The sequence below is a fragment of the Cuculus canorus genome, chromosome 6 (assembly GCF_017976375.1).
Source record: "Cuculus canorus isolate bCucCan1 chromosome 6, bCucCan1.pri, whole genome shotgun sequence".
Lineage (NCBI taxonomy): Eukaryota > Metazoa > Chordata > Aves > Cuculiformes > Cuculidae > Cuculus > Cuculus canorus.
Window position 1 is genome coordinate 37562030 of NC_071406.1, and position 21232 is coordinate 37583261.

Here is a 21232-nt window from a genome sequence, read left to right on the forward strand (position 1 = left end):
CCCCCAAGATGGCGGCGGGGCCCCCAAGATGGCGGCGGGACTGGTCTGCCCCAAGATGGCGGCGGCCCCCCAAGATGGCGGCGGTACTGCCCCCAAGATGTCGGCCCCAAGATGGCGGGGCGCGCGCGCGCAGGCGCGAAGGCAGTGCGGAGCGACGATGGCGTCCGGGTGCCGTGTGGGTCCGTCCATCCTGAACAGCGACCTGTCCGCGCTGGGCGCCGAGTGCGGGCGGCTGCTGGAGTGCGGCGCCGACTACCTGCACCTGGATGTGATGGACGGGTAACGGGCGGGACGGGCGGGCGGGCGGGCGGCGCCGGCCCCGCGGTAACCGCGCGGGCGCCTCTCTCTCTTGGGCCCCAAGGCACTTCGTGCCGAACATCACCTTCGGGCACCCCGTGGTGGAGAGCCTGCGCCGGCGGCTGGGACAGGAGCCCTTCTTCGGTAAGGGCTGACCTCCCCTCGGCCCCTTCCGACACCCCTTCCCCTCCTCCCTGCCCTCCTTCCTTCCTCCTCCCCCTGCCTTCTTCCCGTCCTTCCCTTTTTCCTCCTCCTCTTCCACCCCTTCCTTCTCTCGTTCCTTTCCCTTCTCCTTTCCCACCCTTCCTCCTTTTCCCCTTCCTTCCCTTCTTCCCTCACCCCTTCCATTTTCCCTTCTCCCTCCCCTTCTCCTTCCCCTCTTCCCCTTCTCCCCCTTTTCCTCCTTCCTCCTCCCCTTTCCTCCTCCCCTTCCCCCCCTTCCTTTTCCCCTTCCCCCCTCCTTCCCTTCCCCCCTTTCCTTTTCCTCTTCCCCCCTTTCCTTTTCCCCTTCCCCCCTTTCCTTTTCCCCTTCCCCCCTTTCCTTTTCCCCTTCCCCCCTTTCCTTCTATCTTCCTCCCTTCCTTCTCCCTTCTTTTTCCTTTTCATTTTCTCCTTTCCCCCTCTTCCCCCTCCTTCGTTGCCCCTTCCATCCCCTTTCCCTCCCTTCCATCCCGTTTCCCCCCCTTCCTTCTCCCTTCTCCTTTTTCCTCCTTTCGTTTTCCCCTTCCCCCTCCTCCCCCTCCTTCGTTGCCCCTTCCATCCCCTTTCCCTCCCTTCCATCTCCTTTCCCTCCCTTCCATCTCCTTTCCCTCCCTTCCATCTCCTTTCCCTCCCTTCCATCTCCTTTCCCTCCCTTCCATCCCCTTTCCCTCCCTTCCATCCCCTTTCCCTCCCTTCCATCCCCTTTCCCTCCCTTCCATCCCCTTTCCCTCCCTTCCTTCTCCCTTTCCATCCTTTCCTTCTCCCTTTCCCTCCCTTCTTTTCCCTTTTCCCTCCCTTCTTTTCTACTTTGCCTCCTTCTTTCCCCATTTCTTCCTCCTTCACCCCTTCTTCCTCCCCTTCCTCTTGCTCCTCCTCCTCCTCTCTCCCCCAGACCTGCACATGATGGTGGCCAACCCCGAGCGCTGGGTGAAGCCCATGGCCGTCGCTGGAGCCAACCAGTACACCTTCCATCTGGAGGCCACCGACAACCCCGGCGCGCTCATCAAAGACATCCGGGAGAACGGCATGAAGGTGAATCGCGGAACTGTAGAATCGCTTGGTTGGAAAAGACGAGCGCATCCAGAGAAGGGAATGGAGCTGGGGAAGGGGCTGGAGCACAGGGGTTATGAGGAGCGGCTGAGGGCCCTGGGGCTGTTCAGCCCAGGGAAGGGGAGGCTGAGTCGAGACTTCATCACTCTCCGCAGCTCCTGAAAGGAGGTTGTGGTGAGGTGGGTGCTGGGCTCCTCCCAAGGAACAAGTGGTAGGGTGAGAGGGAATGGCCTCAAGTTGCTCCATGGATATCCGGAAAAATTTATTCACTGAAAGTGGTGAAGCCCTGGCAGAGGCTGCCCAGGGCAGGGGTGGAGTCTCCATCCCTGGAGGGGTTCAAAAAGCTTGTGGCTGTGACACTTGGGAATGTGGTTTATTTGGCACGGCAGGGCTGGGCTGATGGTTGGGCTGGATGAGCTGAGAGGGCTTTTCCAACCTTAAAGATTCTGAGATTCTTGGAAAATAATCAGAAGTCTTTATCTAAAGCAGCCTGTTCTTACCACACTCGCACTGACACAGAACTGTTTTCCTAGAAGTTTGTAGTCTTGCTGTGCTTGCAGCATCTGAAGTTGCACTTGGGTTTGTCATAGAATCGTGGAATGGTTTGGGTTGGGAAAAAACCTCAAGGCCCATCCGGTTGCACCCCCTGCCATGGGCAGAGACACCTCCCACTGGATCAGGGGCTCCAAGCCCCATCCAGCCTGGCCTGGAACCCCTCCAGGGATGGGGCAGCCTGGGCCAGGGCCTCACCACTGTCTCGCCTCCCCTGCAGGTTGGCTTGGCCATCAAGCCCGGCACTACGGTTGAACACTTGGCACCTTGGGCCAATCAGATAGACATGGCTTTGGTGATGACGGTAGAACCTGGATTCGGAGGGCAGAAATTTATGGAAGACATGATGCCAAAGGTAAACCAAGTTTCTCTTTCCTCCATTATTAAGCTTAAAGCTAATCACCAGCATGGAGCGTAGCGGTGAGGTGAATAAACCTTGCCTGGGGGTGTGAGAAGTCATCCCTAACCGCAGCAGCCAAGCGTGGATCTCAGTGTCAGCCTTTTTTCTCCGTTTCTCAGGTGCAGTGGCTGAGGACACAGTTTCCCTCGCTGGATATTGAAGTGGATGGAGGAGTTGGGCCCGACACCATCCACAAGTGCGCAGAGGTAAGAGGCTGCAGCAGGGCAGCGTTCTTTGTCGCTGTGCTAAGAGACTTAATCATTCCTCAGAACGTGAAGCGTAGGACCTGCATTTTGAGCATTACTTTCAGAGGGAGTGGTAAAGCGCACCTAATATTGACAGTGCTGATCTTGTGCCATTTTTAGCGGCGGCTGATCCTTCTCTAAGCTAGAGGAGGTGTTTTTGTCTTGTATGTTCAGATACGATGAAGAAAATCCCTCTCTGGGGAAGAGCCTTCTTTTCTGAACTTGATTTGTGGCTGTAGTTAGAGATCTGTTACCCAGATCTCTAGTAGTTAGGATCTGTGTCCCCCAAACAGCGCTCATTTACCCACCAGCCTAAAATTCTTGCTGTAAAACACATAAGGAGGCAGTGAAAACTCCTCAGGAGGTGGATCTGTGCTGTGTAACTTGGTGTTTGATGTCTTTCAGGCAGGTGCCAATATGATCGTGTCCGGCAGCGCTATTATGAGGAGCGCAGATCCGAGATCTGTGATCAACCTCCTGAGGAACGTGTGTTCAGAAGCAGCTCAGAAGCGCTGTCTGGATCGATGAGACCTACGCGAGTGGTGTTCCCAGAGGCTCCGTGCCTGCAGAACCCTCGTTTCTCATGCGTAAGGGAGGGCTGGATGAATGCTAATCGCAGAAACTTGTTGCTGCTGAACAGGGGAATCATTCCTTCGCTGCGGTGAAGCAGGCAGCAGCGGAAAACATTTCAGGGGTGGAAATGCAATGGTTTGAACCTGTCTCTTGATTCTGTGGATGCTGATTTTATGGCACGCTGACTGGATTGAACTAAACTTCAGTCAGCTTCCGCTTGCTAGAGGAGCATAGTATCGCCCCCGCGATCTCTCTTGTGGAAGACTCTAATCAAACTGCCTTCTGCTCTCTGTATTTTGTCATTTGATCTGTGCATTCCTACAAAACTTTGCCAGTATCCGCATTAAAGACCCTTCCCCTGGTGTGGTAAAGGCTCCTTTAAGCTGACTGTGAGAAACGAGCGTGTTTGGTAGTAAGTTTGGGAGAAATGCAGTTACGAGAACTGAAAAATCCCATGGATTATAGTAGTGTTTGTGTGTTTGGCTTTTAGTGCACAGAAGCACTTGAACTGATTTGTTTGATGTCAGTCAGCGTCTTTTCCTGTCACAAACTGGGAAGTACCTTCTAGTTTGCCTTTCAAATAGCCAGCTAAGACAGCTATGTCTGGAATTCCTGGAAGGGACAGGATTCCATGGAAAACCGTTGCTTTAAAACCCAGTAGATCATTAAAAAATCTTTTATCTTGACCCGCAACCTCCTTAGTTTGCACAGATGTTGGGGCAAGCGATTAAGATAGATAGTGACCTCCAGGAATGTTATCTCCCGGAAAGGCTGCAGCGCCTGTAGGCTGAAATGTGCTGCGTGGAGATGGCTCTGGGAAACAGATTAATGCTCGTCTTCAGCTAGGAAAGCAGATCGTTCTCGTGCTTTCAGTCTGTGTATTTCAGCCTGGCCTGTTTGGGCATGAGAGTTGCTGCCCACGAGAGGGAGACCTGCACGGGTCATTGGGGACAGACATGGCTCTAATTAGCATCACTGACTGATAGAATCATGGAATAGTTTGGGTTGGAAGGGATGTTAAAGATCATCTAGTTCCAACCCCCCTGCCATGAGCAGGGCCATCCCACTTTCACAGTATTGCGTGGTGTTTTTCCCTTAAAATTATATATCCAGAAGGGTTGTGAAGAGCCTGCTGCCCTGGGGAACAGGCTGGAAGGCTCCATAGCTGCAGCCAAGTCTGTTTCCACAAGGCCTAAGTCCCATCTGTTGTCCTCGCAGCAAAGCTGGGCTCGCATCACCTACCCAATGCCAAGGCAGCGCTGGAGCTGCCACGTCTCCCGAGCCCAGGACCTGCAGGTTGGCCGCAGCCGCAAATCTGTGACCGTGGAAGGAGCTGTCAAAGTGTGGCTTTCTGGGGTATTGCAAGAGTAGGACAGAGCTGCGGCGTCCTTGCTGCCCACAGCTCGTCTTGGGCTATTCTGGGAGGGGAATCAAGTCATGTATGGGTTTTTCTAATCAATTTTTTTAGGATTAAAAAAAGTCCCAAGCCATACCAGTTCTCTGAAGATTGTGAGTATGGAACTGCCTGTTTTCTTTCACAGGTTTTAGTCCCTAATTTTCAATCTGGTAGTTTACACTTGCCTTGCCTTTCAGGTTTAGCAGTGAGAGATTACACAGAAAAATGGCTCAATTACTCCTTTCTGTCTCAATCCCGTCTGGGTTGGTGCCAGTGGCTGCCACCACAGCAGCTTTTCACATGCCTAAAGTTACTGAAAGGTGACCACAGAGCACCTGGGGAAGTTAACGGTGACGATACGGGGGCTTTTAATGCTTGTGTGGCCTCTCTACGTTCACTGCAATCACCTGTCGGGCTCCGGTTAGACCCGTCCGCGGTAAGGTAACCCCTCTCCGAACTCTGCTGCTTGCATGGAATGCACAGGGCCAAACCAGGGCCGCTGGGTGTTGCAACACTCTGATAAAGCAGCGTTTCAGCAGCCTGGGAGAGCGCAGGCTGCTGACATTGAGTCACACGGTCAGGAGCGGGCGATGCAACAGGGCAGAGGCTCTGTCTGCACGGGGAGGAGGATGAAATCAACTGATCCAGCCAGGGAAGCTGAGGCCCCACGTTTAGCCCTGAGCAGGATAATAACACACACAGCGCTTGGCTTTTAATAGGGCTTAGAGGTTTGTGTTTGTACTCGTATTCCATTAAGGTCCTGGACGCTGCGATGAAGAGTTCAAACCCACAGAGCAGCAGGGAGCAGGACACCAGCGGCCTTGGAGAGTGTCTCCATCAAGAACAGTAAACAAAGCAGAAGGGGAATGGCTTTGTGGGGCCTTGCTGGTGTTTCATAGAATCATAGAATAGTCTGGGTTGGAAGGGAGCTTAAAGATCATCCAGTTCCACCCCTGCCATGGGCAGAGACATCCCACTAAATCAGGCTGCCCAAGGCCCGTCCAGCCTGGCTTTGAACACCTCCAGATGTTTCAGTCAGCCTTTCCCATTCCTTCAGCCGCAACGTGAGGAGCAGCGCTGGGAGCTGGTTTAGAGCTTAACAGCCAAAAGACAAACAGGGCTTGGATTTGGATCGCCCTGCATCTAAAACTTAGAAATAGGAAAACCAAACAAGGGTCTCATGCACATTTTATGGTTTCACACGTGCCTGACTCTGAGCTCTCAGCCCGTTCCCAGCGCCAGTGGTTTTCTCAACACCAACAATCCTGCAGAACGGAACTGTGGAGGTGGAGCCCAGCCCTGTGGGCAGTGAAGAAGAGGACAATCGCCAGCTGCGGCTGTGAAGGAGAGGACAATCACCGACTGCAGCACAGAGAATGATAAGGGGGACATTAGTGAAACCTGTGACCAGGTTCAGGTTCTAATCATGTCCCAGTAGTGGACGGGGCTGCTGGGGAGGGGCTTTTTACGAGCGCCTGGAGTGACAGGATGAGAGGGAACAGCTTTAAATTGGAAGGGGGAAGATTTAGATGACACATTAGGAAGAAATTCTTCACGCTGAGGGTGGGGAGGCCCTGGCCCAGGGTGCCCACAGCAGTGGTGGCTGCCCCATCCCTGGAGGGGTTCAAGGCCAGGTTGGGTGGGGCTTGGAGCCTCTGATCTGATGGGAGGTCTCCCTGCCTATGGCAGTGGTGGAACTGGATGGGCTTTGAGGCTTTTTCCCAACCCAAACTATTCCATGATTCTATGACAAACCCAAGTGCAACTTAGGGTCCACCTCAGGGTGACAGCGAAGCTCAGCGCTGCTGCCACTTCAGGGCGTTTGCAAAGCCACTCTGGGGCCAAGCAGGTCCCTGTGCCAGAGGAAGCGCTGCTGCTATTTCTTCACTTCTCAAAGACTACCAAATTCATACTGAATACAGCAAATATAGAAATAACTTTTAATTAACAAAAACAACCTTGCATCAAAGATTATTGTATCAGACATCGAGGCAAGATTCAAGTTTAAGACAAACCAGTGTTAAAAAAGTGTTTAAAAAAATAATCAGAATGTGCAATAACCTACAATGTAGCAATAGGTTGTAGTGTCGGAACTTGACTGAACTGTTTCCAGATGCCCAGTGTATAATTCCTGCCATTTTGACCAAAAGAAAATGAATTGACACTAGAACTGGGTCATCTGCCCAGTGCCATTCCAGATATTCCGCACAGAGACTCCTATCGAATTGCCTTCAACTGCCCTACACAGAAAACCTTCCTGTGGATGGATGATGCCTACATTCAATGTTTAATCTTCGTTAATACCTCTGGAGATCGCGGGTACATTCCAAACTACACTATTTAGATGCAAGTTTGAACAACTTGCTTTTTTTTTTTCCTCCCTGGGAAGTTAAAAATCTATCCGGAATCACAACAGAAAGCATTGGGGCTTTTTGCTTTCTTGGTCTCCTGGACATTGATCATCTTCTCCTTGTCACCAAATGTTGGCGTGCTTACGAGACTCTTAAAAGGCACTGTACAGAGATTTGAACGAGACTTTGTCTTTAACACATTAAAGCAAGACGTTATGAGCCTCGTGAAGGACTAAGGAAGCAAGATGACCCAAGGAGCTGCGTCATGGGTTTGACTCGACTCCTCTTCCCTTCTGCTCCTCAATCCCCACCCGACGGAAGCAGAATCCCTATTTTTGGAGTAGCAGATACATCGGCTATTGAAGGTCTACCTCTACCTTATTGCTTGAGGACACCTATATGAAACATGCCCTGGCACTACCGAGCGCTGAGTACAGATCTGAAGCGAGATGCAAGGCTTCCAGAACGCCTGCTGGTTCTCCCCTCCTGCCCCCTCCCACGTGGGTTACACACACGCACCGAAAAGGGGCCCATTTGCCCCACGGTCACACCACGCAAGGAAAGAAGCTGAGGCTATCGCTCCTCCCCACTGCTTTTTCAAGTAGTTTTTCTGTGTTCAGCTGAAGCTGCTGGTTAAGGTGGGCAGCGTGTCCTGTGGCACCAGAACCCACTGGAACCAGAAACGCAATGGAAACCCAACAGAACAGAGAAGGATGATTAGTAACAAATGTGGCAATAGAACAACAGAAAGTGAATGGTGCCAGCAAGTTATGTGCGCCCACTCCCAACACTGGGAATATTAGACTTCCAGCTTGAAATAATTACTTTCCTTTGGGGTTCAGGAAGAAGAAAGTTGTCTTTGGGATTTATCCTGCCTGTTACAAAGCAAGAAAGAAAATATATTATATGCAGCTAACGCACAGTTGAATTGTGCTGTCATAGGCTGTGTCAACAAGAGAGATTTTACCTTCCGCTTTTCTCCACCTTAATTGGCTTTCTTAATGAACCACATTATTCCCTGTCACCTTTGTTTTCTCGTATTGTGGATTCCCAGGCCAACATTTTCGCAGTCTTCCACCTCCTCGGCAGGTTGTTTTTGTGGTGGATGGCCATTGTCCGGCAAACCACTGGGCGTGCATGAAGCGCAGGGAGAGTTGCTGGGAAAAGCCGCACTTGACATTTCAGTCTGATTCGTTACTTGATCTTGGCACAGCAAAGCTTCCACCTCTTCATCTTTTAGTGGAAAAACTCGAAGTTCCCACAGCCCGGCCTGAAAGGAATAAGAAGGGAGGGTGGAAAAAGAGAAAAGAGGGGAAAAAAAGGGATTTCAGAACTGATTAGCTGTGTGCAGAATGATCTGCTATCAAGGCACAAATGAGTGTGTGTCTTTACAGTGTTTGCAGGGCTCTTGAGATAAAGAATACAATGCTGCTAGGCACCAGCTGTCAATGAAAGCTGGCTTCATACAGTTCTGGACTACTAACTGAGCTAGAATTGAACGGGTGCAGTACAGGAAGGGGGAAGCTCTTTTCCATGGTGCCAGGCCACCAGGATACCCGAGTCCGTAACAATCAGCCAACCCCTCTGAGAAAAGATCCGTTGCCCCTGAGCCCGGGCCTGCCATGCCCGCCTCTAAAACATGTGCCGTGCAATGAAATCGGTCCCTGTTGGCAGCTCTTGGGCTTCATTCATGAAGCACAGCAATCTCGTTCTACCCAGGAGCACCGTGTTCAGCACGGACACATGAGGGCAGCAACCTGGGGTTCTGATCAGCAAGGCAGGAGGACACGGTCCGGTTCTTTGTTTCAAGTTGGATACCGGTTGCTGAAGATGTGAGCAGACCCTGACCGTCCTGGAGGCACTCACCTTCGCTTCCTGGCTCTCCCGGCAGAGTTGTGCAATCCCTGAACAAACAGAGCCGTGGGCTTCCGATGCCGGGTCAGGAAAAGGCTCAGCAGCACAATGCAGTGAAGCACAAGAGCTGCCGTGGTGGTCTTTCTGCATCGAGTCCTGGCTGTGTCGTCCGTCGGCATTTTTGCTGTAAGACCTAGTGCAGAGGAAGAGACAAGAGTCAGCAGAGCCGCTCCTGCCCTTCCACGGCACCAGGAACAGGTTAGATTCTCTTTGCGAGGTGTTTGGTTTCTCCATACATGCTACCTCCGTTCTACGTATTTAAATCAGAAAAGCAGATGAAAACACCCGTGGTTCTTGCCAGCCTTGCTGTCACAAACCAGAGCAAAGTGTGCCACGGGGAGGAGCCAACGGGATAAAAAAGGGCTGGGACAGGCACTCTGGCTGCAGAAGAGCTGGTTTCACTCCTGCGCTTTGCTCCACATGCTCCCCACAACTGGAATTCCAGACAAGAGGAGCCAGTGAGCTGTGGGCTCTTCCCACCTCGAGAAACAATGGCATCGCTCGCAGGAGCCTGCCGATTCCACACTGCACTGTCAGCAGGCCGTGCCAATGCAGCTCGGGAAGAAACAGGAGGGCCTTAGGCTGCCCCTGCCCACCCCAGCTCCGGACTCGCCCCCAAAGCAGGCAAAGTACTTTTATAAAATGAAAGATTTTGACCTCGCCTTCAATGTAAATTTGAAGTAGATCTGAAATACTGGCACACATCTTAAATGCTGGGTGGAAATGGAAATGACCCAGCTCACGTCAACAGCAGTTTTGCTTCTGAATTCAAATAGCACTGAGATTTCACCAGGGAGTTCACAGTGGTTCAGGATGAAGGGCACACACCCAACTTGTACTTTTCAGTACAGTTCCTGAAGTTTTATTTATTTTCAAAACTGCTTAAAATAGAATTTCTTAGTGCTGTTTCACTCTAATTTTACCCTGCGTTAAAATAAAGCTATCTTTCTCCATAGCGGCATGGTTCACCTTTATCACTATGATAAACAGCAGAAAAAGTTATCCCAGCATTTATAGGATGCAGATTCTGCAGCAATTTATGGGAAGTGCTTGCTCAGAGCCAAGCTGCAGACACAGCTTTGTGAAGTTTACTCTCACATGCACTACCTTTTGGAAGACCTAACTCTGATGAGTTTTGCAGCAGACAGCAACGTTTTAAGTGGAAAGAGGGGAGATTTAGATAAGATCTCAGAAGGAATGTTTTCCTGTGAGGGTGGGGAGGCCCTGGCCCAGGTTGCCCAGAGCTGCCCCACCCCTAGAGGTGTTCAAGATCAGGTTGGATGGGACTTGGAACCCCTATGGAAGGTGTCCCTGCCCATGGCAGGGGGTGGAACTGGATGGGCTTTGAGGTCCCTTCCAACCCAATTCATTGCATGATTCTATGAATCAGCCTTTTTCACACAATGACCTTTTTAAGCGCGAGGCCCCTGGCCCAGTCCAGACCCCTTCAGTCCCTGAAGGCAATGGACTTGCAACTAAGTCAGGTGAGCGAAGAAGGGCTCATGTTGCACAGTGTGGCCGGAGCTGTAATAACGGGAAGTGGCACCGAACAGCAGAGCTGTGTTCAGTACGGGAGTAAGGTTTTATTCACCAGTACCAGGTCACTAACATGCCAAATTTCTGCCAGTATCCATGCTTCAGCGCTGCCCTCCCTTTCCAGCCACAAACCCGAATATACCTGGTACTGTCCCTAAGGAGTTAATTAATGTCATTAATGCCATTAATCTAACTTTTTTCCTTTCCAAATCTCCCTGTGACAGCATTTCTGCCACCTCACTGACGCCAGCCTTTTCTGGAAGGCAGTACACTTGCCTGCTGTTCCTCCTGGGCCAGCGGCTCTGCTCCCACAGCGACCACCTTGCTCGCTCTCTTTCTTCATACTTTGTATGACGCGAGGCAAAAGCTTCATCTGACAGATCTTCTGTCTGTAACGAAATAGAGGGAGAGCTGCTGCTGTAATTATGCACATCGCCAGACCCAAAGACAACCAATATTATATCTGATTCTGTGAAGGTCTGTTAACCACCTGAGCGAAGGCACCACAACGCACACTCGCAGCACATCAGGCACATCAAAATACATGTGTTCTGCTCACAGAGCTCTAATATTTGGGATGCTGTGACTTGCTTTCTTTTTTACACCTCTGTGGTGGATGCAAATGGATATAGAAATCACCCCCCGTGCAACTTACACATTTTTCTCTCTAGTGAGAGGCAGAAAATCTAAAGGACGAGTGTTCATTTGCAAATCAAGGCAGGATTAAAAGCACACAATAAAGACAAGCAAAAATTCCAGGAGTTTCCAGAGACAGCTTTAGGAGGAGGCAGCAGGATCTGCCAGGTTTGAGCACAGAACAGTAGGTCTGAGCTCACCGAGGACTTCAATAGCTCCACATTGAGAACAGCTCAGCAAACCTGAGGGGCTGCATTCCTCCTACGAAACCAGGCAGAAAATGGTTTCCGCTTTGAAGAGTCTATTTCTTAGCAAATGATTTGCATGGCCCTGGTACAGCCAAAAAGGGCCCTAATGTCATTGCTTTAACAGCTCATAGCCAAACGAGAGACAGCTTTTGAGGTGAATCTCCTCCAATGGAGCTATGGAGTCCCTTCTTCACCTGGAGAGAGCCATCTTCATTGTTCTGTTGGCAGCACTCCAGGACGGCAGCTCCTCGGCCACGGCTGGGCGAGGAGAACGCTGCTGCCCTTCCCCCTCGCTCCTCGGATGGCCAGGAGAGCGCTTGGCTGGACCCTCCAGCACAGCTCAGAACTATTTCAAAGCGCTCCAAACCATTCAGCCTCTTCAAAGCTCACCTACCAAGCCAAGGCTGGCAGGAGCACACGAGTGCTGCAGCCAGGGGTTTATGCCAGCCGCTCCCAACCCAAAAGCTGAGAAATTCTAGGAAAGAACAATTCCTAGTTATAGGAGCCATGAAGCTGCGCTGCCAGGTCAGTCCTGGACAAGAATTACACAATAATAGGAGGGTTATGGAAAATAAATTGAGTGGTTTCTATAAAGCAGAATTGCCAGTGGTGTTGCACAAGGAACACTGTTTAACTTCCGACTGAGGCCAATAAACCACAGAACGAAACGCAGGGTCCCCAGACTGAGCCGCACAGTACAGGATACACCATCAACTGGGGAGAACTCCACTCCTTTGGTGGGATTTGCACCAGCCACAGGACCTGTTCACTAAAACCGTGCTTGCTGGGTTCCTTCCTCAGCCCAGCCCAACCCTCAAAGAGGCCTGCTGTACTTGCCCAGCTCAGAACAGCTTTGTGAAGACTCCTCATTCTTTTATTTGTTGTAATGAGGTGGATGTTTGGCTCTTCTCCCAAGTGACAGGCAATAGGACAAGAGGAAATGGCCTCAAATTGCACCAGAGGAGGTTTAGACTGGACATTTGGAAAGATTTCTTCCCTGAAAGGGTTCTCAGGCAGAGGCTGCCCAGGGAGGTGGTGGAGTCCCCATCCCTGGAGAAGTTTGAAAGCCACGCAGACGAGGTGCTCAGGGATCTGATTTAGTAGTGGACAGGGATGGCTGGGTTTGATGATCCCAAAGGTCTTTTTCAAAAGAGCAGTGACTGATTTATGTTAAACACAACCCCCTTTGTTAGCTGCTGGTTCCCTTTTACGCAAGACAACGGAACAGGTTTCCTCCTCTCCCTGGAGGTCACCAGCTCCGTCACTGGGATGGTGTCGCTATGGGGCTGCATCTCGGCTCAGATCCTCTTTCCAAGGGCTGTGATGCACAGCGTGAAAGCGAGAATTTAATGAACTACATAAGTGCTATTCCCGCAGGGAAAATTCAGGATTTTGCTCTGCACTCACAATTTCTTTTGAAGCGGAAACAAAAGATAATTTTGAAAGAAAAACTTAGGACTTTGAAAATATTTTTCTTAGCAAACCACTAAAACTTCCCACACTGGGAAGAAACTTCATTTTTAACAAAAATCAAAGTCCACGTCCATCTTCGAGTGAAGAGTTTGAAAAATACTGAAATAAGCCTCACTGTTCCTTTTCCGTCGCTGATTGGGGAGCAGATATAACTGCTGGTTTATCGAAGATGAGTTTCACTGACGACTAACAAGTAATAGATTTTCTTATTTAAAAAATATTCATTATTCATGTTACATCAGAGTAAAAAGTCTCTATTTGGTTCATTACCGCCTCTGTCCCCCCCTCTGCTTTGTCACACTTGGTATCAACTTTAGGTTAATTTACAGAACTGGATAAATGTCTTTTTTTCCCCCTCCGCTAAGGTTAGTTTGGAAAAGGACAAAAGAAACTGTCATTCCTGGGTGGATCTGGCAGTGACGTGGAGAGAAAGGACTATCAGGAAGGCCTGTTTGAGAGGCGTGGGTAATGATTTCATGCAAAGAATACAAAGCAAACGAAGATTTGGATCCCTCCCCATCTAATTTAAGACACTGTGCAGTCTGAATCGCACCAGGAATATATCTGAGAGGTTCTCAAAATAAGGTCTGTGTTTCATCTTCAGCTTCACGGGAAACACAGTCAGAAGCCGTGAAAACACTTATGCAAAACTAATTACAGACAGAATTATCTCAGAGTATTTGTCATTACTAAAACAACTACAAAATAGACTTCAGCATTACTTTGCAACCGTGCCTTGCCAGAAACTGTAACCTGGACAAAACAGATCCAAACCAAAATACAACAGGAAAGCCTGGGCCACACCCTCCCATGCCTTAAAGCAATAACAGACGGCAAAGCCGTACACGCAAACCAGGAAACACAAACGCTCTGTTTCCAAAACCAAAGTGGTTTTAGAGCAAGTAACAGAGCAGACATAGATAGCGGATTAACTTTTCCAGTGCCCAACTGTTATGTTTGCTCTTGTAAGGCAAAATGTCCAGAAACAGGAGTTTGGCCCCCCAAAATGTTGGCTTTTTGTACTCAAATACAGGATGGGGAATGAGCAGGAGGGCAGTTCCCATCCTCACAAGCGTGGCTCCTGTAGAACACAACAAACTTGGGACTCCACAGTGGTTTGTAACTTGTGGGTGCCGGGGTAGTGCATGGAGCCAGGTTGGGGGCGTGGAAAGCCTTTAAATGAAGGCAAGAGAGAAGGAATAAAAGAACAAAACCAGATAGCAAGTGGAAGAAATCCCTGACTGCAGGCTGACCTGAGGACAACACCAGCAGTTTTACATTTAGCCACGCAGAAGATAGACAGGTGGAGAGAGAAGGGCACCACCACAGGCTGCCAGGCAGGGAAAGCAGAGTAAAAGCTTCCTTTCTATAAAAGCAAAAGGATTGTTTCGCCCTCTCTTGTCCTTCCCAAACGCTCTCCTGCGGCTCACCTGGCTTTCAGCACAAGGAATGATTACAAGAGTGTCAGAGAGCGCAGGACACGTGCTCAGGTAATGGTGCTGCTCTCTCATCTCCTTTCAAGTTCACTCAGTAACAACTCTAACTCGGATAAAAACTAAAGCGAGGAAGTGGGAGAACTACGATCACAACCACCTCTCCCTCAGTGCTCTGACAAACATGCAAACCAATTAACGCGATTCTAAAAGAAAGGGGGAAAATTGGCAAAGGATGATTAGACAAACAAGATCTCTGGCATTTCTCTTGTCTGCGGTCCCTCTGCCCGGCCGCTGACAGACAATACAGAAGCCGTGGCCCACAGCAGGAGGCCAAGCGGCTTTATTGTGAACTCAAGTCATTTCCTGGCCAAAGGATGAATCACACAGGATCAGCCAGTGGTGCCAAATACCAGCGTACTGGGAGGGCTACTGAACCAGCGATTAGCCCAAGGACTGCATAGAGAGATGCCTTCAAATTCATTCAGCCAGCTGCACTAAAAGTACAGGAGGAGTCATCTATGAGACCCGAAATCAAAACAAGAAACCCACCGAGTCCTGAAGGCAAATCACTGCTGAAATCTCTTCTTTCTTCTTCACAGAAAGGTTCAATTCCATGAAGCAGGCAGCTACAGACCAGGTAAAACCATGCACAAGCAAGCGCTTGTGTGGGAAGTGGATTTTCTACCTCTGAAGTGATTCAGTTTTTTCACTATGTTTAGCATAACCTTCCATGCCACTACCCAAATCTAATCTTTTTCCGCTACAAAAGCACTAAAACCCTGGTTGCAGACATTCTCTGAAAAAGGAGCCTCAGAACAGACACTGTGGATGAAGGTAGGAATACGGGTCTTGCAGTTATAACAGTTGACCGTGGAGGGAGACGAGATGTCCAATTGATACAAAACTGGCAGGTTTCTGGAAAGGGAGCCACGAAAAGCCTGGAAGGGCAGAAAACCAGCCTAGAGACGAGACCCAATGGGTCAGATGCCTCAGATCCCTGTTTACAGGAGAAAGGACACCAGGTGCCAAGTCCACAGATGCTCCGTTGAAGGAAAAGGCAGATTCATACAACTGGATGAAGCAACATGAGGTGCAAACGTAGCTCAACAGGCGAGCAGGAAATGCTGAAACTTACGTTGTTCCTCACAAAGCAGAAAGAAGTTTGCTCCCAACAGGAGGGTTGCAGGAAATCAAACAGAGAAGAAAACTAAGGAAACCTGCTGGACCCACAGGGAAAATGCCAAACTGCCTCCTGATGAGCAACAGAAAAGAAAAGGAGGAAAGAGGACAGGTAGCTCTGAAGATACAGTTGCATCGGAGTGCCCAGGAGCTGGGAGCTGGAGGCCTGGCCGCAAGGGACCCTTTGGGAGCGCAGACTGTGGCAGTTGCGAGGGACAGCAGAGCCAAACCAACAAGTGAACAATGACTATGAACAGACATACGCACGTTCCTGCCGTGCGTCGCAGGGACCAGACACATTTGCACAACCCAACAGCGAATCATTTATTTTCAAAACTGGAAATTCACAGGATTTGCATGCAGTCAGTAACTTTGGAATATAGATAGCGATTATCCCAGTTATAACTTATATCCACCTTAATGAAAAAACAGTGGTTTAATTAAAACACAGCTTACCTCTTCTTCATCGGTTTGAGATCTTTCTAGAGGTTGGAGTTCCACAACTCTCCAGCTAGAAATGAGACAAGAGAAGTCAAATGAATTTACCTATATGTTACCATTATTTCAGCAGTAGCAATTACTCTGATGTTTCTACACTGTATTGAGTTCTGCAACTCTGCTTGTGCTTCAAACTGTCTTTCAACTGAAATAATGTGCAATTTCAGGTGGTCACAACACGTCTGAAGTTTAGATTTTCCTTCCCCAACCCAGTATCTCACCTTTGCTTTTCTCAGCACAGTCTAAGCTATCCGAGAGAGTCTTAGTCATATTTTAAGCTTTAAAGAATATAAAAGGAAATACAAAGTTGAGACTTAAAACACACAACAATTGCGTTGAGCCATTTCAGGCAATTTGTTATTAAGCTGCTGAATCACAGCACAGGAGATCAATTTCTCTGTTTTAGCAATCTAAAGATATTTTTCTAAAGAAAACAGAGGTCTCTCGAATTATGGATTGTAGTTTTGCACTGTATAGAAAAAACTAAGCTTATGCTACTATATCTATGGATTTGCATGTATGGATAAACTTTAAAAATATATGCTAAAACCATTTATTTCTGTTTAATTCACTGAGAACAGTTAACTATTTCCTAATGAACCATAACACTCAAAACTGAGAGCAACCTCTCAGCCTTCTGGCACACCGAAGGCCACGAGTATCCCAATTAAGGTGATGTAAACCTGCTTCTACTTTTCACCAGTCTGTAGCTCTGTCACTCCCTGTGCATCTCGGACTCTCTCCCTCGTGCTGTCAGCTGGTCACCTTCCCACCACTCCCGTCGCACAACTGAAATGCTCAGAGGAAACAACCGACTGCATGAAAAGATCTTCTTAATATTACGAAATTAACTGCATGTTAATGATATTTTTAGTTAACATTCTCACGTTCGTGTTGGTATCTTCTTGGCAACTAAGGAGGTAATGAACTAACCTTGGGGTAAGGATTTCTTTGTACTGTAGTTTTTCCAGCTTCGATGGTGCCACCAGTGACATTGGGATAACAATGTTGTCGATGTCATAGGAGCTCTCGCTTCTCAACCTCCTCCTGGAGTTGTGCTGCACAACACAAGGAATACAAGATGAGATTGATCACCTCAAACCACAGGAACTACACGATAGCTAAGAAACATGAGAACTGCACGAGGAGAAAGTCTGTAACCTGAGCACATTTTCTAGTGGCTTAATGACTTCAGATTCCCCGAGCCTGATGAAATCTCAACAAATCTTCCAACTCTTTCATCTCAGATTTACTTCTGGCTGGTAGAGCTCTTACTGAAACCAGTGGGAGCTTCCCTTCCTTGATTTCAGTTACAGTAATTCTAAGGACATTGAACATAATGCTGCCTTCTTCATAATGTCCATTCTGCAAAGACAACCTTCTATAACCTGTCTATTAACCCGTAACCCATGTGGTTCTTCACTGTGATGTACTTATGAATTCCAAAAGCATGGAATTATATTTAGCAGCAAACAACGGCCTACGTGGGAAGTGGTTTTCTGAAAGATGTGCGAAAGATAGTCACTGAATTTCTTTGCCATGATCAGAGATTCCTGGTGGTATTTTCTGCCCACAGCTGTGTGGAACCTACATGGGACAAAACCTGAAGATCCTGCATTACAGGAGAAAGTTATATTTCATATATCGGAACGGTAATGGAAGCAGGCTATTCTAAAATGCTCACTTGGGTGTTCTTTAAAGACAGTCTGTTCAAGCAAGGGCAAAAAGGAGGAGTGTACATTGTCACAGCTACATGGGAGACGCAGATTTAAGCTCTCCAGGAGTCACCACCATACTGAAACACAACAACTTACAGCATCCCCTACCACCACTGGGCTTAGCAGAACCGTGGGAGGGAAATCTGAATAGGATTATGAAATTCTCAATGAATTCCAATAAACAAAGCAGAGCCTTCACTGAACCAGAGCTGTGCTGCTCCTCAGCGAATTCACATGCTTTGCCCGGAGTTCAGCACAAAAGGTTTTAAACAGCGAGGCTGAGAGTTAACAAATTCTGTGACTCTGTTTGCACTGTGAAGCCATTTGAAGAAAAAAACATGATAGGAGCCCTTGTGTAAGGCTGGGAACAAAAAAATCAGTCTATTTCATGAAATTTGGATAATAAAGTATAAAAATGAAAGGCCCAGTGCCAACAAACTAAACTTACATTCCAGTTATGTGATCTGCAGCATTCTTTTGCAAGGAAGTATCTGTTTTAGGAACACCACAAACTCAATCTGGAATAAATTACTTCATGTAATCCACTTAATTCCCTGTAAAAATGCTCTGTACTGTAACTTAACACTAAATGAGGTGTAAGAGTCATGTGGGTTTGCATTATGAATTTGCGTAACTCTCTGTTGATCCTTCAGCATACGACCCCATGCAGCGTTCCAGGCTTGGAGAGGAGTGCCTGGAAAGCTGCCTGGAGAAGGACCTGAGGGTGTTGACTGAGTTGGCTGAACGTGAGCCACAGCAGTGGCCCCGGTGGCCAAGAAGACCAACGGCATCCTAGCTTGGATCAGAAAGAGCACAGCAAGTACGACTAGGGAATGGATTGTGCCTGGGTACTCGATGCTGGTGAGGCCACACCTCGAATCCTGAGTTCAGTTTTGAGCCTCTCACTACAAGAAAGACATTGAGGGTCCAGAGAAGAGAACGGAGCTGGGGAAGGGTTTACAGCACAAGCCTTATGCAAAGCGGCTGAGGACCTGGGGGTGTTTAGCCTGGAGAAAATTAGGCTGAGGGGAGACCTCATCACTCCCTACAACTGCCTGAAAGGAGGTTGTGGCGAGGTGGGTGCTGGTCTCTTCTCCATGGTAGCCAGCAACAGGGCAAGAGGAATGGCTTCAAGATGTGCCAGGGGAGGTTTAGGTTGGATATTAGGAGGAATTTCTTTATTGAAAGGGTTGTCAAGCACTGGCAGGGGCTGCCCAGGGAGGCGGCTGAGTCACCGTCCCTGGAGGTGTTCAAAAGATGAGCAGATGTCATACTCAGGGACACATTCTAGTGGTGGACTTAGCAGGGCTGGATCAATGGTTGGACTCGATGATCTTAAAGGTCTTTTTCAACCAAAACCATTCTGCGATTCAGTGACAACGGTGAGATAGTTTTGGTTTACCTGTGATGAAGTGCTGTGAGCGGGCCTCGACATTGCGTTGACATTGGTGGCCGCAGCAAAACCACTGTGGGATTCTGGTTCTGCGTGTTGAAAGGAGAATGTCTCAAACCTAGCGTTACGTTCGCCTGTCACAAAAAATAACAACAACAAAATGCACCCCGGCTGTTGTCGATTAGACCGAAGATGTTTTTCCATACAGTAATAGCAAAGCCATTTCTCAAAAGCCCACAGTGATTTAACAGACACTAAAAAAAGCTGTCTAAATAAACACTTGTTACTCATCCCGTCATTGTTGTGCCACAAAACTCATCCCTCTCCTTCTACAAAGGATTTCTTCGCATGGAACCGCCTTCATATGGGCAAATCCCACTTTGATTTTTGGAAGTTGCCATAGCCTACGCACACAGCAAACGCAATCAGGCAGAGAGGAACGCTCCTTGGTGTTCCCAAACAGCGCTTTCCTAGTGAGGCTACAGCTCATTAATTCACTCGGCCCTCACCGATGGTTTCTGCCTCGATAAATGATAAAACAAAACTGGCAGCAAGAGTAACAAATAAAATTGGTTCCTAGATCTTCATGTGGCCCAGAGAAATTGTTAATTATTGTTTACTCTTATTCAGTCTGAGTGTAAGCAGCAGGTAGGGGGATTCCGGATTTAACCACCTGTGCTCTGCTTTCCTTCTACCTCGATTTCCAGTAAGAAAAGAGAACTCAGATGATAATAATAATAATAATCATCATCATCATCAACAACAACAAGAATAACAACAACAAAACCACCACCAATTCATAAACAGAATCGGTGCGTTCCAGCAGGGGAGAAGACCTAAGCCTGATCCGAAAGACTGTATCACACAGTTCAAGGATACAAACGCACATCTCCCAGGCAGCTCTACAACTCCCTGGCACACAGGTTTTATTTTTGGCCTTGTTCATCAGGCTGACCTTCCCCATCGATGATTTCTCATAGACAGAGCCCAAATTAGGAATAAATATGTAGTACTACACCCGCAGCACAAAGAAGCTCGAACTGCTGCTACTCAAAAATACAGCACATGGGCGTTCGCTGCCTGTGGGAAACTACGATCCCCGCGATACAAGGTTGACTTATTTCTTTCATTAACTACTGCTGGCAGAAGACAAACTGAAACTTCAATCTTGTGTTCAGTTTTGGGCCCTCACTACAAGGACAGTGAAGGGCTGGAGCGCGTCCAGAGAAGGGAAAGGAGCTAGGGAAGGGTTTACAGCACAAGTTTTACAAGGAGCGTCTGAGGAACCTAGAGCTGTTTATGGAGAAGAGGAGGCTGAGAGGAGACCTCATTGTTCTCTACAGCTCCCTGGAAGGAGGCTGTGGTGAAGTGGTCTATCATTTCTCCCAAGTAACAAGTGATAGAATGAGAGGAAATGGCCTGAAGTTGCAACAGGGCAGGTCCACAATAGATATCAGGAAAAATTTCTTCACCCAAAGGGTTCTTGGGCCCCGGCAGAGGCTGCCCAGGGAGGTGCTAGAGTCACCATTCTTGGAGGTGTTTAAAAGTCAGGTAGACGAGGTGCTCAGGGATCTGGTTCAGTAGTGGACATGGATGGTTGGACTCGATGATCTGAAAGGTCTTTTCCAACCAAATGATTCTATGATTCTTTCTGGAGACAACTTCAAATCAATTCTCAAAGCCCAGTGGTAAAAAACTGATTTAGACAGGATGCATTTTTAAAGATGCAGTGCTTTCTTAAACAAGACCATTCTCCTCTTACCTACTGCTGTCTCACTTAGATGTCTTTTCTTCCTCCCTTCTGACAGCTGGTCAGATGTTCCTGACACTGACTGAGATTTGGAATTAGACAAACAGCCACTGCTCCACTGTTTGACAGAAACGTTATGCTGATTACAGTCTAAAACAGAAAAAAATATGTATCAAGATGAAAACTTATTTGCCTGTAAATCGCACCAAGGGAAAACTCAACTGCTGAACTATTTATAGTGGGAAAGAAAAAGACTTCTGCTAGGAAACCAAACAGTGCTGCAGCCAGACACCTGTGTCTGCAGAGAAGCCATGGTCCACGCCACCCTGACTTGCATTATTGTGCTCCTACGGCTCTGGTGGGATCATTCTGGTGCCACAAAGGAG

General features: G+C 48.4%; 2 protein-coding genes across 10 annotated transcripts in view; one reads left to right on the forward strand and one right to left on the reverse strand.

Moving 5' to 3' along the window:
• The first annotated feature begins 116 nt into the window (after positions 1 to 116).
• RPE (ribulose-5-phosphate-3-epimerase) lies at positions 117 to 3678 on the forward strand. Its single transcript, XM_054069488.1, has 6 exons — positions 117 to 279; positions 362 to 441; positions 1391 to 1530; positions 2321 to 2455; positions 2620 to 2706; positions 3151 to 3678. The coding sequence occupies exons 1-6, from the start codon at positions 158 to 160 to the stop codon at positions 3271 to 3273; spliced, it is 687 nt and encodes a 228-aa protein (XP_053925463.1). The 5' UTR covers positions 117 to 157; the 3' UTR covers positions 3274 to 3678.
• Positions 3679 to 6679: 3001 nt separating this feature from the next.
• KANSL1L (KAT8 regulatory NSL complex subunit 1 like) overlaps positions 6680 to 21232 on the reverse strand; it is a 64977-nt gene continuing 50424 nt past the window's right edge. For 3 of the 9 annotated variants that reach the window (XM_054069483.1, XM_054069480.1, XM_054069486.1), the window contains 7 exons: positions 20859 to 20996; positions 19106 to 19230; positions 16919 to 17043; positions 15944 to 15998; positions 10792 to 10904; positions 8932 to 9112; positions 6685 to 8335 (listed from right to left, as the gene is read on the reverse strand). In XM_054069483.1, coding sequence (XP_053925458.1) covers positions 8087 to 8335; positions 8932 to 9112; positions 10792 to 10904; positions 15944 to 15998; positions 16919 to 17043; positions 19106 to 19230; positions 20859 to 20996 — 986 coding nt within the window. In that variant the 3' untranslated portion in view covers positions 6685 to 8086. Of the gene's footprint in view, positions 8336 to 8931; positions 9113 to 10791; positions 10905 to 15943; positions 15999 to 16918; positions 17044 to 19105; positions 19231 to 20858; positions 20997 to 21232 lie in introns of all 9 variants that reach the window. The other 6 variants (XR_008450333.1, XM_054069481.1, XM_054069482.1 and 3 more) reach the window with 6 other exon arrangements.